Source organism: Chrysemys picta, chromosome 1 (assembly GCF_011386835.1).
Source record: "Chrysemys picta bellii isolate R12L10 chromosome 1, ASM1138683v2, whole genome shotgun sequence".
Taxonomy (NCBI): domain Eukaryota; kingdom Metazoa; phylum Chordata; order Testudines; family Emydidae; genus Chrysemys; species Chrysemys picta.
In genome coordinates, this window is record NC_088791.1 from 199,945,497 (window position 1) to 199,961,181 (window position 15,685).

The following is a 15,685-nucleotide window of genomic DNA, read 5'->3' on the forward strand; positions in this document are numbered from 1 at the left end:
TCCATCAGCTCCCTGAGAGTTCTCTTGGTGGCATTCCATCCTCCTATAGAGGATTAAATCTGTGTTTTTCAACTCAATAACTCTGATTTTTTTTTAAAGAAATTAGACAGACTCTTTCCACCTATGAGACCCCATGCCCCCATAAGATCTAAATGTAGTTTTGTCAGCATTAATGGGTCCACCTTTTGAACCTAGGGCTGCTTGTTCATATTTTACATCTCCTATCCACTTAACTGTTTTTTCTGAAGCCTCAGTCTCATAAGGATGAAGAAAAAGCTTTGGACCACCACAGGGTGTTCGCCTGTTACCTGGGCAGGACTAAAGTAGTAATGTCCCTGTAGCTGTTCATTTCCTTTGCTGATACAATGAAGGGGCAACCTTTCTCTATGCAGAGAATATCTTCTGGATCTCATCCTGCATACTGCTATGACATTACCGAGGTTTCTCCACCTGAGAGTTTCAGCTCCAAGAGCACAAGCAGCATTAGCTTAGCTGCATTCCTGTGTCAGATGCCCATCAGTGACGCGTGCAGGGATGCAACTTGGTCATTGGTACACACTTTAACTGAGCTTTATGCTTTCTCCCAAGCCTCAAGAGATCATGATAGAGTTGGGAAAGTTATGCTGCAATCCTTGTTCAGGTAGGCTCCAAAATCCTTCTCCATTCTGAACTGCTTCTGTCACTTGAAAAGGAATGGACACATGCAATCACTTGAAGAAAATACTGTTACTAACTTGTTCTGTAACTGAGATGTGTTGCATGTTTCCATTCCACGACTCACCCTTCTTCCCCTCTACACTGGAGTCTAAGCATACTGGATTCTGGTGTGAAAGAACTTGAGGGATGGTCAGAGTGGCTCTGCCCGTTATACCATTGGCTGTCAGCACACGCATGCAGTGGGCTGTGTGCTGCCCCAATGGGTAGTGCTGTGGGGGAAAGAATATCTGGCTTTAATGCACTGGTTGTGCACACACCTGAAATGGAATGGATGTGTGCAACGTATATCAAAGGACAACAGTTACAGAACAGGTAAGGAACCATTTTTTCTGTTACTTCTTTTTAAAAGACGCACAAATGATGTCAGCATCCATTTCACAGCTCGAGAAGACTAGAGATGATGATGAGCCACAAAGATGAAAAATGAGATCATTTAGCTATCAGTAACATCTTTTCTGAAGAATTTGACTTTTTGTTTCTCCTTCCCTCCTGCCCTGTGCAATGGCTTCATGTCACCAAGGGTATTCGACTGAGAAGACGGTACTGAACAGCTTTCTTCCTGCTAGCTTGATGAGGCCTTCATCAATCAAAATGCCATTGTTAAAAATTATTTTTGGCTTGCTGTTTAAAGAAAGATGTTGGAAAAATCTCACCTTTCTTGTGACTTAGTTTGTGAGCTTGTCTGATGTAATAGTTTGGGTTTCTTTTGGTCTTTATCTTAAATGCTTCATCTTTCTCTTCACAGTACAAATTCATTGCCTTCTTCATCAATTAGAAAGCTTGACTGGATATAACTCGAAATTAAATAGTATTGGCAGCAGTCCATGTGTTGGCCTCTCCTTGCCCAGTGAGCAAAACTGACACACAGTCCTCCATTTGAACCTTTCTTGGGTTTTAACCAGTGAAGTAGGCATTTCTGACTCTGGCTGAATGTTACATTAGATCTTTACCTGCTTCTGTAAACTGGCTTTAAGCAAAACTTTAGGGGAGTGTGTGTTGCCTACTCACTTTCAGATGTAACTATACTTGACTGGTCTCTTGGATCAGCCCAACCCTCCTCTGTTACTTTCTGTTCCCTAAAAATTAGTAATGACCATAACAGTATATTTCCATTAAACTTTTTGGCACCATTAGTTTTGTAGTAATTAACTTATACTTGCCTCTTTGAATACATTTAGACTATTAGAAGATCTTGACAGCAAGAATGGTGAAATTCCTTTTTTTCTTTATAGATTGTGTCTAAAATTAGTAGCATAATAAATGACACTACTTGTAATTAAGGCCAGGTTTACAATACGGGCCTATATCGGTATAACTACGTTGCTCAGGGGTGTGAAAAATCCTGAAGCCGAACACCCCCGAGCGACAGTTATACCGATCAAACTCCCCCCTCCTTCCCCCGGACCCTTCCATCCCTGTGTAGACAGTGCTATGTCGACAGGAGAGCTTCTCCCACAGACATAACTACCGCCTCCCGAGGAGATGGATTAACTACACCAACAACAGAAGGTCTCCTGTTGCCATAGTAGTGTATTCATTAAAGTGCTACAGCGGCTGCTGTAGGGTTATATGTGAAGACAACTCCTCAGTCTCGTAATACGGGTTGTAGTATGGCATGGAAGTTAAGTATGAGCTTGTAACTTCTATAGTGTCATGTGGTCAGTTCGAATTTCTATATTAAAAAAAAATTGTATAATTGATTCAGTACTTACAGATCATTATTTTTTCCTCTTCCCAGACATTGTATAATGTGAAAACTCAGATTTTTCCACCATTGGGGGCGGAGTATTGTAAAACAGGCTCACTCTGCTCTTTGGAGGTGTCAATCACCCGACTCTCTGACCTCTTAGATGTGGATAAAGATGAAGCATTAACAGAATCAGATGGGTACTGCACGACGAAACTTATGTATGAAGGTAGGGATAATGACTATTTTTTCTCCTGTAATTTTTGAGAAATTAATGCAATTTTCATTATTGGTTTTGTGTCTGTCTTGATACTAATATCTGCCAAACTTTCTAATGATCATAATGCAGTCTTGTAGACAAGGTTGGATATTAAAAAATTGTGTCTGTCTTAAAATAAAGACTAACATAAAAACAGGTTAGAACATAATTTACTTTTCAAAAATTGTTTCAGTATGGGTAGATATTTGCTTGAGCCTTCAGTAGGCAACAACCCAGGGAATAGATATTTAAAGCTCTCCTAGTGCAATCTCGTCACTTCAGTCTCACTCCATCTGTCCCCATGCACTTTTGCTTTCCTTCCTTCCCTGACCTGTAATTAAGGATAAGTTTTTTGTCACTGAGATCACAGATTCTGTGACTTTCAGAGACCTCTGGGACATTATTCTCTTCAGCTTCAGCCCTGGGGTAATGGGGGCCCCCCCCCCCGCAGCTCTCAGGCACTGCTGGGAGTGGAGCCCGCAGCTCTCAGCTGCTGTGGGGGGGGCCATGGGGACAGCTCTCAGCCAGCACAGGGGGGCCTGCAGCTCTCTATCCATCATGTAGGTCAATGAGTCTCAAGGCCTTCCTGCCTAGCGATGGCTCTGCCACATCTGCCTTCACTGCAAGCCCACTCCTTAGTTTCTGCTTGGCCCAGGGAGTCTAACCAGGGCCCTGAGTAACATGGAATTTGACACAAGTCACACACCTCCTAAAGAAAGGGGTTACAGCACTTTGTTCTTTTTTTTTTTGTTTATTTGAAGTAAGAGAACAGCAGCAAAGTGGCAAAATTAAGAGTAAGTGCTGAGCAGAACAGAACCCTAAAACCTTCCATGAAAATGGAGGAAAGATGTTTTGTACATCATGCGGTGTACCTGTTGATTTTATGAGACGGTAACTGTGATAAGCATCTTGAAAGTACAACTCGTCAGCACAAATGAGGCATTAAAAATGGATGAAGACAGACATTTTTAAAAAACAGAAAACTGTTACACTACTTTTTAATACCAAGAATGAGAAGTGGCTTTATGGGAGAAATGAAAATTTCAAATTAACAGAAGACTTCTCTGCTGCAAATATCCCCCTGCATGCTCTTGACAATCAAAAACTGATGGCATAACACCTACTTTGCTCTCTAAAAACCATGTGCAGATCAACTTAGAAAGTTTTACCTACCCAAAGTGTTTGACTGTCACATTGAAGAATTAAAGGAAAAGTTGCACACCTGTAAAGGAATTGTCGTTGAGCAGATAAAACTACTGATGCTGAACACAGGTATGTATTTAACATTCTTGCTGTCCCCATCCCAACAAGCAGTGAAAATGCAGGCACTTCACATTAAGAAAAATATATCCTGCGTCTGAAGTTTTGGAAGCAGTCCATTCTAAAACCATCAGCAATGCAATATGGGGAACTGAAAATTTTGCAATACCATTTGATCGCATCACTGTGTTTGTAACAGATAATGCCACATAAATTGGGGAAGCTTGGGATCAAGGTTTGAAGCCTTTGTTTTTAAATGCTATACACCTTATGTGCATGGCACGTTTGCTTAACCTTGTGGGTGATCTATGGAGGAAGATACTTTTGAAAGTAAATTATTTAGCTGTGGCTATAAAATATGCTTTTACTGCCTGCCCTGCCAGAAAAGCCTGGTTCCATATATGCCTAATGGAAATAGGGAAAAGTCCTTCCGTCCCACCAACCTTGGTAATAAACAGATGGAACAGCTGGTTCAATGCAGCTGTTTATCACATGAAACACACTGAGGATTGTTTCATTTTTTACTGAGGAGAATGGTTGTAGCAGTCGTTGAAGTGTTAAAGAGATTGTGGATCTTTGCCTATCCACAGCAGTTACTGAAGAACTCCAGGCTGTAAAAGAGTTTGCACCCTGAATCATGAACAGGCTTACAGCTATGAAGAGCCCACAGTTCATTCTCATCAAGTCACAAATGACGCGTGTGAGCTTGTGATGTGGGCAGAGAGCTGTTCTGAAACTTGCTGACAACCAACAGCAAAAAACAGCACTCTTGGAAATCTCAAAAGGTCATAATTGGACACTGACTCAACCTCCAACTTTTGACAGTCTGCTGCCATTTTCTTCAGTATATGCCATATATCTGAGCCAAATCAAACACAACATGTTGACATTTGTGAGACCACAGTATTTGAAAATATACCATTGTTTGACGACAACATTCCAGCACAGAGAGAATATTGGGCTTACTGTGGAGCAGTTCAAGAATTGAGGAATGAGGACGTTTTCCAGTTAAGGAGAAGCACGATGGCCAGATTTCCAGCTCTGTCAGTAGTTGACTGGTACTGCTAAGCATCACAGGGCAACAGCATAGACCCCCAACACGCCGTCTCATCGTATAAAAATGTGCTTGGGGACAACAGACGCTGCATAACAAGTTATACATAGACAGATGGTTATTTTTTTATATTCAAATTGCAACAGTGTGAAATAGGGTCTTTAAAAAGAATGTTATTTTTGTTCTATAGTTTTTCGTTCTTCGAAAAATGATTTCACAATATGTATATATAATCTCAAGAGTTTTTGTCAAGCAAGTGAAAACTATTGCATCGATGTTGCTTCTCATGTAAATGTTACACTGTAATACTTTATTATTAAATATTACACATTTTTGTTATGACCATACCATAGTTTTGTTTGTTTTTGCCATGACTGTTCATGGTGCCTGATTTCACCATGACAAAATCTTATCCATATCTATAATACGTTTAATGTAAATAAAAATAAAGTAAACCATGGAAAATCTCTACCCTGTTTAGGGAGGGACGGGGCGGGGGGGGGGGGGGGGAGGGGCAGGAGAGAACCTGAAACAAAAGCAAAAATCATAGAACTAATATGACTCTGGTGAATAATCACTTTGCTTTTATAAGAGATCCCTTTCCTCTACCTGTGTCTGTCTGGTCTAAATTTAAATTGCAAGCTGTGTGGGATAGGACCATCTTACTCAGTATAGTCATTGGCACAATAGGGCCATGGGGTCTCTTGGCACTGTTGCAAAACAAAAAATACTTTAAATGTATGAAGAAGCATAGCTATTTTTTATTTTCAGAAATTTTTTCATTTCATCGCATTTTCTCTACTCTCTTTCAGTTGTTGACAACAGTAGTAACTGGGCAGTCTGTGGAAAAAGCTCAGGAGTAATATCTATGCCTGTAGCAGCTCAAGCAACTCACAAAGTGCACATGGAAGTGATGCCACTTTTTGCTGGATACCTCCCCTTTCCTGATGTCAAACTATTTAAATACCTCCCTCATCATTCTGCTCACTCCATGCAACTTGATGCTGGTAAGGCTGTCTTGAATATGTGACCACATAGAAAATCTGGTTTATAGAAATGGCACTCTCTTGGTTTTCCTGTTTTTAAAGAAAAACAAAGCTCAAAGTAATGAAATCCATTCTTGGTGTAATTCTGTTCCAGATTAATTGGTTTTGTTACTTTTCATTGACAGCTGTTTGTAATTTTCAAAACAGGGCACTGCTTTCATGAGAATGAAATCTCTCAATTTTAAACTTGAAATTCTGTGTCTAGCTTTAGTCTGTAACAAGGAACACTAACCAGAAAAGACTTTTTAAAAAAAAAAATTGATGTAACCTTTAAGATCGTTAATGCCTAAAATATTGAACAATCATGGAGTTAAAATGCATCATTACAAATTAGCAAACTCTGAGTTAGTAGGTAAAATCCCATGGGAAGCAAGTCTAAGAAGAAAAACAGCTCAAGAAAGTTGGCAGTTTTTCAGAGACACATTATTAAGGGCACAAGAGCAAACTATCCCACTGCGTAGGAAAGATAGGAAGTATGGCAAGAAACCACTGGCTTAACCAGGAGATCTTTAATGATCTGAAATTCAAAAGAAAGTCCCACAAAAAGTGGAAACTAGGTCAAATTTCAAAGGATGAATATAAACAAGTAACACAAGTATGTAGGGACAAAATTAGACAGGCCAACGCACAAAATGAGATTAAACCAGCTAGAGACCTAAAGGGTAACAAGAAAAAATTCTACAAAAACATTAGAAGCAAGAGGAAGACCAAAGACAGGCTAGGCCTGTTACTCAATGCAGGGTGGGGGAATAACAGAACGTGTGGAAATGGCAGAAGTGCTAAATGACTTTTTTGTTTCGGTTTTCACCAAAAAGGTTAATAGTGATTGGACGTCCCTAGTCTCTGTTTCCCAGAAGCTGGGAATGGGCAATGGGGATGGATCACTTGATGATTACCTGTTCATTCCCTCTGAAGCACCTGACATTGGCCACTTTCGGAAGACAGGGTATTGGGCTAAATGGACCTTTGGTCTGACCCAGTATGGCCGTTCTTATGTCTAACATAGTGAATGCCAGTGAAATGATCAGAGCCTAAAATAGGGAAAGAATAAGTTAAGAATTACTTAGATAAGTTAGATGTCTTCAGGTCACCAGGACCTGATGAAATGCATCATAGAATACTCAAGGAGCTGACTGAGGAGATATCTGAGCCATTAGCAATCATCTTTGAAAAATCATGAGACAGGAGAGATTCCAGAGGACTGGAAAAGGACAAATATAGTGCCCATCTATAAAAGGGGGAAATAAGGACAACCCGGGAATTACAGACCAGTCAGTGTAACTTCAATCCCCAGGAAAATAATGGAGCAAATAACTTTAAGCAATCAATTTGCAAACACCTAGAAGATAAGGTGATAAGTAACAGTCAGCATGGATTTGTTAAGAACAAAGTGTGTCAAACCAACCTAATAGCTTTTTTTGACAGGGTAACAAGCCTTGTGGAAAGGGGGGGAAGCAGTAGACATGGTATATCTTGACTTTAATAAGGCTTTTGATACTGTCTCACATGACCTTCTCATAAAGAAATGAGGGAAATACAACCTATATGGAGCTACTATAAGGTGGATGCATAACTAGTTGGAAAACCGTTCCCAGAAAGTAGTTATCAGTGGTTGACAGTCAAGTTGGAAGGGCATGTCGAGTTGGGCCTGGAGGGATCAGTTCTGGGTCCGGTTCTGTTCAATATCTTCATCAAAGATTTAGATAATGGAATAGAGAGTACGCTTATAAAATTTGTGGACAATACCAAGCTAGGAGGGGTTACAAGTGCTTTGAAGGATAGGATTAAATTCAAAATGATCAGACCATTTCTCCAGTTTGTCCAGAAGTTGGGCTGTCAAGCTATTAAAAGAAAATAATCACAATTAATCCTGCTGTTAAACAATAATAGAATACCATTTATTTAAAGATTTTTGGATGTTTTTTGATTTTTCAAATAGGATTTAGATTACAACACAGAATACAAAGTGTACAGTGCTCACTTTATATTTTTTATTACAAGTATTTGCACTGTAAAAAACGAAATGGTATTTTTTCAGTTCACCTAATACAAGTACTTTCTCTTTATCATGAAAGTTGAACTATCAAATATAGAATTATGTAAAAAAAACCCTGCATTCAAAAATAAAACAATATAAAATTTTAGAGCCTACAAGTCCACTCAGTCCTACTTCTTGTTCAGCCAATCACTCAGACAAACAAGTTTGTTTACATTTACCAGAGATAATGCTGCCCACTTCTTGTTTATGTCATGGCACTGTTCTAGCCGGTGTCAGAAGATATTTACATTCCAGATGCGCTAACGATTCATATGTCCCTTCATACTTCAACCACCATTCCAGAGGATGTGCGTCCATGATAAGTTCTGCTTGATAACAATCCAAAGCAGTGCGGACCAACGCATGTTCATTTTCATCAGCCGAGTCAGATGCCACCAGCAGAAGGTTGATTTTATTTTTTGGTGGTTTGGGTTCTGTAGTTTCCGCATCGGAGTGTTGCTCTTTTAAGACTTCTGAAAGCATGCTCCACACCTTATCCCTCTCAGATTTTGGAAGGCATTTCAGATTCTTAAACCTTGGGTCGAGTGCTGTAGCTATCTTTAGAAATCTCACATTGGTACCTTCTTTGCATTTTGTCACATCTTCAGTGAAAGTGTTATTAAAATGAACAACATGTGCTGGGTCATTGTCCGACACTGCTATAACATGAAATATATGGCAAAATGTGGGTAAAATCACAGAGCAGGAGACATACAATTCTCCCCCAAGGAGTTGTCACAAATTTAATTAACGCTTTTTTTTTTTTTTTGTAACGAGCGTCGTTAGCAGGGATGCATGTCCTCTGAAATGGTGGCCGAAGGGGCATATGAATGTTTAGCATATCTGGCATGTAAATATCTTGCAGTGCCAGCTACAAAAGTGCCATGCAAATACCTGTGTTCACTTTCAGTTGATATTGTAAATAAGTGATTGGCTGAACAAGAAGTAGGACTGAGTGGACTTGTAGTCTCAAAAGTTATTATAGGCTTTAAAGCTTTACACTGTTTTGTTTTTGAGTGCAGTTATGTAACAAAAAAAATCTACTTTTGTAAATTACACTTTCACAACAAAGAGGTTGCACTTCCGTATTTGTATGAGGTGAACTGAAAAATATTATTTCTTATTTTTATTACAAATATTTGCACTGTAAAAAAAGTGAGCACTGTACACTTTGTATTCTGTGTTGTAATTGAAATCAATATAATCGATAATGTAGAAAAACATCCAAAATATTTAATACATTTCAATTGGTATTCTATTGTTTAACACTGTGATTAAAACTGTGATTAATTTTTTAAATCACGATTCATTTTTTTTAGTTAATTGCATAAGTTAACTGAATAATCGACAGCCCTAGTCTGAAGTAAATAGGATGAAATTCAATAAGGATAAATGCAAAGTACTCCACTCTAGGAAGGAACAATCAGTTGCACACATACAAAATGGTAAATGACTCCCTAGGATGTAGTACTGCAGAAAGGTATCTATGGGTCATAGTGGATCACAAGCTAAATATGAGTCAACAGTGCAACACTATTGCAAAACAAGCAAATATCATTCTGGGATATATTAGCAGGAGTGTTGTAAGCAAGACATGAGAAGTAATTCTTCCGCTCTACCCATGCTGATTAGGTCTCAAAAGGAGTATTGTATCCAGTTCTGGGCGCCACATTTCAGGAAAAATGTGGATAAATTGAAGAAAGTCCAGAGGAGAGCAACAAAAACGATTAAAGGTCTAGAAAACATGACATATGAGGGAAGATGGAGAAAATTAGGTTTCTTTAGTCTGGAGAAGAGAAGACTGAGAGAGGACATAAGTTTTCAAGTGCATAAAAGGTTGTTACAAGGAGGAGGGAGAAAAATTGTTCTCCTTAACCTCTGAGGATATGACAAGAAGCAATGGCCTTAAATTGCAGCAAGGGCGGTTTAGGTTGGACATTAGGGAAAACTTCGTAACTGTCAGAGTGCACTGGAATAAATTGCCTAGTGAGGTTGTTGGATCTCAATCATTGGAGATTTTTAAGAGCAGGTTAGATGAACACCTGTCAGAGTATTATTTGTCTAGATAATACTTAATCCTGCCATAAGTGCAGGGGACTGGACTAGATGACTTATCGAGGTCCCTTCCAGTCCTATGATTCTATAATAGTACTTGAATGTTGAAATCCTAGGATGTTGGCTTGCAAGCAGACTACAGGCACATGGAAAACACTTACTTACATTCACTCTCTTATCTGAATTAGCCTTTTTCCAAAAATTCTCCCAGTGGGCAAAGTATTAGAGTAGACAAGTTACTGGTGGTCCCTGGCATATAGACGAGCTCTGAGCAGGTGTAGAACTTTCTAGTTAAAACACCAGGGCCTTCTGTAATCTAGCACTTCCACCATTTTTTTTCACAATAGTGAATCTGCACCTGTGATGGCAATAGTGGAAAACTTAAAATAAAATGTATATAGCCTATATGGCCAGAGAGGGTGGCAAATGGTCATGATTGTTGCTAGGATGGTGAAGTCTTTGTTTTGTCCTCACCAATGAGTAGTAACTCCAGTGCTGCAGTGCAGTCAAACTACAATGTTTTAATTTAAAGCTATTTTATTAATTCATTTCATAGAATGATTGTGTTTTTTTTTTTTTAACAGACAGTTGGATTGAAAATGATAACCTATCTGTGGACAAGAATATGGATGATCAGGCTGACAACAGTAGCATAAAGAGTAGAGGCAGTTTACATTCAGCAGCCAGCGGGGAACATAAAGGTCTGCCAATGCCCCGTCTACAATCCTTTTCACCTGGTCAGGTCTTCAACTCCAGCACGAGCATGCAAATCCTTGTCATTCCCAGCAAGGATGACCATGTTCTGGAAGTCAATATCACATGATAACTAAATATAAATAAACAAGGAAAACAAAAACCATTAGAGACTTGATATGAATGCACTTTAATAGATCATAACCTGATTATTCTCCATTGTAACATTCTGATTTAAACCAGACCTATGGCAACTCAACGCTGACTGGCCATGGAAGCATCAGACAATTTTATCAATTTAAATGTACAGTGGAGGTTGTGTCAACTAGTTTATATTGCTACTTTAGTATGTTTTGTGTAAAATGATTTTCTGTTTTTCCCTTCAGTCACATCCTGCTGGTAAAGTCAAGATGCTTGCTGCAGTTGGTCTGTTGTTTGTGTTACTGGAGCACCCTCCAGATCTGCTGTTTTCTTTTAAAGTAGTCAGATTTCTGTTCACACAAATGTTTCAGGTTGACATACAGTAAGCCTTTCAATGTGGCTGTTAATGACTCAAATGTGTGCCTTTCTAGTCACACGACTGTCTGGTTTCCTGGACCAGGGTAGCTTTCCAGATGCCTAAAGAATAGGGTGAGTGATTCTGAATCCCACAGCATCTAGAAGGGTTTAAAAATTATATATATATTTTTTCCTGAAGACTTGCTTAACCTCTTCTGTGCCTTGGGACATATGAATTATTTACCCATATAAGCCCTTTTGAATCATACCAAGACATTCATTTAAGTCAGACCTTTTAAAAGGCATGGCCCTTGATCTGAACAATAGCATGGCATGTAAGTGGTTAAGTTAGGAATAAATGTTCATGGGATCATCATTTTCCCCCAGAGAGATTTAATTAATGAGAAGCAAGTAGCATCAGATCAGATAGGTAACTTTTTATTAAATACTAGCTCATTTTTTAAAAACCAAAGTCTGTTCCTTCTGACTCCGTGGCCCTAATTAGTGTTTACTGTTATGGACTCTGGAGCTATATATATTTTTGCACCTTAATCCTAGTTTTCCAAAAGTAAATGTCACTTAAAGATTACTTTATTCTTTCCATTCTCATTAAGGGGAAGAATTAAGGTCCTAGAATTGAACCTCTTCTGGTCCAGCAAACTGCAGTCATACCATACCAACTGATTATTTTTCAGTTGTAAATTTTATTGTATATATGGTTGATTATTTAAAAAAAAAAGTCCAAACTAACTGATATGTCTGTGTATAAGTTGCACCAAAAATCAAGGAGAAAATAAATGTGTGTTTTTATTGGTGTGAAAGTCACAGCTTGTAAATAAGTGTAGTGTTTTAAACCTTTTCCAGTTCTCAAAAGCTCTGTATTTTTGTATATATGTATTTCACCGAAATTCACTGGTAAAGTCTTTGGGAGGAAAAAAAATCAGTGTGAACTGATACATGATTCCAGCAGATACGTGGCCTCTTAGTGAAAAACCTGTACAATGCGAATCTTAAAGGAAGCCTCTGCAGTTGTTTCCGTAGGTTCTTAATATTTCTAAGTATAGAGGAACATGGAACAAAGAAAAATCCAAATAGGTAAACTATCTTCAGTCTGATTTTTTTTATCTTGCAGTGTTCAGGGTTTTTTTACTTGTTCATGACTCCTTTTCTTATGCTTTGAAATTCACTCAGACTTGAATGATGCAATCATCAGTTTATTATTTTTTGTTTTTTAGCTAGGAAAAGGTAAGTAACTTAAAGGTTTTCCATAAATCTTCCAAAAATATTTGATCTACAATGTACTGAATTTAAATTAATAAACTCATTCAGTTTGCTACCTGAACTACAACCTTAAAGTGGTAGTTGCTCTGCTGATTTTTCCTTTCTTTAGCATCATGAACTTCGTTTGTAGTTTTCTGAGTAGCTACAGTCTATTGCATATTTAAGAATCAAAAACACATGGAAGAGGAGGGACCAATGAAAACAACCCGAGAACAGTCAGCTGTGCTAATTTTTGCTTCACACTGAGGGAAAATAGGTTATACAATCTGTATACACTGGAATCTCCCCTACACTACAAAATCACCTAAGTTGTGAGTTGCCATCCTGCACTGACCTCTACTGAAGCAAGAGTGACTGTTGGAGTTCAAAAATGCATTCAGATAATGTAAACTACTTGGTTTCTAATTGAGTTCCCAGATTAAAACAAAAACTTTATTTGCATTTAAGTGGTTTGTATTTTCTCTGCCCTGGTTTTAAAACAGGAAAATGTTTCAGTATAAATGTGACATCTAAACAATCACTTTCATCACAAAAACTACCACAAAGGCTTAGTCTAATTATTACTACTTAGAGGCAAGACTTCTGCATATAGGATGGATGAAGTAGGTTGGTTTTCTATTTAGGAAAATTTGCAGATGTAGAATAATTGTGAAGCAAAGTTAAAGTGTGTGTAACTGAAGATAAGTATATATAGCTAAATTCTTTATCTGTCAAACGTTGTAAATACTATCAAACGTAAAAAAAAAGAGGTATAATTTTTGTGAATGTCACAGTTTTGTGTGTGACTGGAAAGATTATAACTCTCCTTGTTGTTTTCTCCTGTTAATATGGAAATTGTTGCACTTAACGTGAGATTGTGACTTTCTACCTGCAGTTGTATAAAGTCCCATTGTCAAGGCACTGTACACAGGAAAATATCCCATACTAAATATTTGTCAATAAAAATAAACATATAAAAGAGAAATTATGAGGATAGGATCTCCTGATAAACTCTTCCTCATTTTTTCTTTTGTTTTTAAACTCAGGTTATGTGAAAGTAAGTAAAGAAATAAAACCATCCTCTTTGGAAGGGAATGGAAAAGAAATGGAGAATGAGTAAACATCTTGTATTAATCTAATATTTTACTTAGACCAAGATTGCTAAAATATAATTAGATGTGCTAGTACAAAGCCCTTATCTTTATTCCATCTTCTTTCTGTGAAGGAATGCCCTTTCTTTGTGGAATTTATACTTAGACGATTTTAATCCAGATAAAACCCAAAGCATCATTTAGTATGGATGGCTGCTGGGATTCTTTGACTGGAAAAGGTGACAAGTTAGTGACTTTGACACTGCGGGTATTATGATTAATTCCATTTTCTTGGTTTACTATTAAAAATCATTTTTCACATTGTTCTGTAATATATATATTGTTAGACTAAACACAAATTGTATTAAGATTGTTTAATGAAAATGTAAGCATTATAATTCTAAAAATATACATGTTTTAAAAAGAAATCCAGATTCTCTGTTGTGATTTCTCACACTTTTGCACTTTAAATAGCAAAGTAATTATAAATCCATTTACTACTATTTCTATTCAAAATGTATACTTTCCTTCCTCTGGGCTAAAATAGATGAATATTTTCCCCTTAAGGAGGTCTTAGTTAAATTTAAATGGGAGGTATTTGAAGCATAACTGTTACAGAAACAAAGCACTGGAGAATAGGCTTCTCCATACATGATTGGACTCCAATCAGTAATTGCTTTTGCAAGGAGGCAACCCAAGTCTGGAATCTGGGCTGCTGCTCCTCACTATTTCAGGTAACTCAACTGCTAGTAGCTCCGTTAGAGCCCCTTTTACTGCAGTGTGTAGTCACTGCAGAACAGGCCTGATGCCATCTGCTCCATGGGACTTCACCATCATCTAAGGAAAGGGAGAAGACTAAAAGATGCAGCCTCTCTCCCAACTGCCCAGTGGCCTGGTAACCTGTCCTCTGTGGGAGGGGTGGATAAGGTACAGACTCGGAGGAGAGAGCACAGTGATGTAGGAGGGATCAGGCAATCTCCATATTGCTTTAATCCTGTGTTAGGAATACTGGTAGATCTCCTGAGCCAGCAGTTTTTTCATATGGTGAGATAGGGCCATCTCTGTTTTGCCTGGAGGTACCATGGTCAGTCAACAGAAAGGGATCTCACCTTTGGTATGGTGAAGGTCTCTACCATAATTTTGAACATGTTAACTTTTTACTTCAAATCACTTTAAACCCGGGGGGTGGGGGAGGAGAATGCAGTCTCTTGCCATTAGTGCCACAAGTGGGATGCAAGAGTACTGAGAGCCAGTGTGTTGGCTGAGGTGACTTCATTTCCACTAAGGTGCTGGTGTTCTGTCATGGATTTGGGCAGATGGGCTTTGGAGAACAAGATCTCCATGCCAAGGTCATTCATGTCAAGGGATAATCCCCACACTGGGTTTCCTTACCATGAACATAGTGAGTAGATTGTCAGGGAAAGTATCTTACTCTTTTCCTTGGTGCTTTGATGTCTATTGTCTTTTCTGTTGCATAATTTGAACTCTCAGGTGGTAGCACTGCCTTAGTTTTGTCTTTTAAGACATTTCCTAGTCTAGATATGATCAATGTGTTAACATACTTTTAAAGTTGACTTATTTTCCTAGTATAGATATGGCCTTGTGGCATGCTGAGCAAACCCCTCTCATGGAACAGAGAGTGGGATTGACGTGTCCCCCACCGTAGACTGATCTGTGCCACTGATGGAGCATAACTGCACATACAAATCTTCTAGCCCAGTGACCATGTTAAAAGAAATTAGGATGTGTTGGTATGATTTAAAATGTTCCTGATCTGTCAGAGCTGGCTACTTATAGCCCTGTTAACCTTTGTGTTAAACTGATATGTTGCAGTATTTTTCCAGCTATCAGAGTTAAGTTGGCTAGTCTATTAATTGCCCAGATCCTCTTTTTTCCTTTTTTAAATTAAGTACTATGCCCTTCTCCAACCCTGAGACCTCCCTCTCCTCCCATGAGTTCTCTAAAATAATTGCTAAGGGGTCTGAGATTGCTTCAGCTCTTTCCTAGCATGCATTTCCTCGTGCCCT

General features: G+C 38.4%; 1 protein-coding gene and 1 long non-coding RNA gene across 3 annotated transcripts in view; both read left to right on the forward strand.

Moving 5' to 3' along the window:
* The window catches only part of TRAPPC10 (trafficking protein particle complex subunit 10), a 92,030-nt gene extending 77,944 nt beyond the window's left edge, over positions 1–14,086 (forward strand). For both annotated transcript variants that reach the window (XM_065578336.1, XM_008176459.4), the window contains 3 exons: positions 2,456–2,633; positions 5,790–5,984; positions 10,701–14,086. In XM_065578336.1, the coding sequence (XP_065434408.1) occupies positions 2,456–2,633; positions 5,790–5,984; positions 10,701–10,939 (612 nt within the window). In that variant the 3' untranslated portion in view covers positions 10,940–14,086. The remainder of the gene's footprint in view (positions 1–2,455; positions 2,634–5,789; positions 5,985–10,700) is intronic.
* LOC135977427 (uncharacterized) lies at positions 3,425–5,317 on the forward strand. The gene is made up of 2 exons (XR_010594913.1): positions 3,425–3,935; positions 4,867–5,317. It is a non-coding gene; the product is annotated as an uncharacterized LOC135977427 (long non-coding RNA).
* Positions 14,087–15,685: the final 1,599 nt, after the last annotated feature.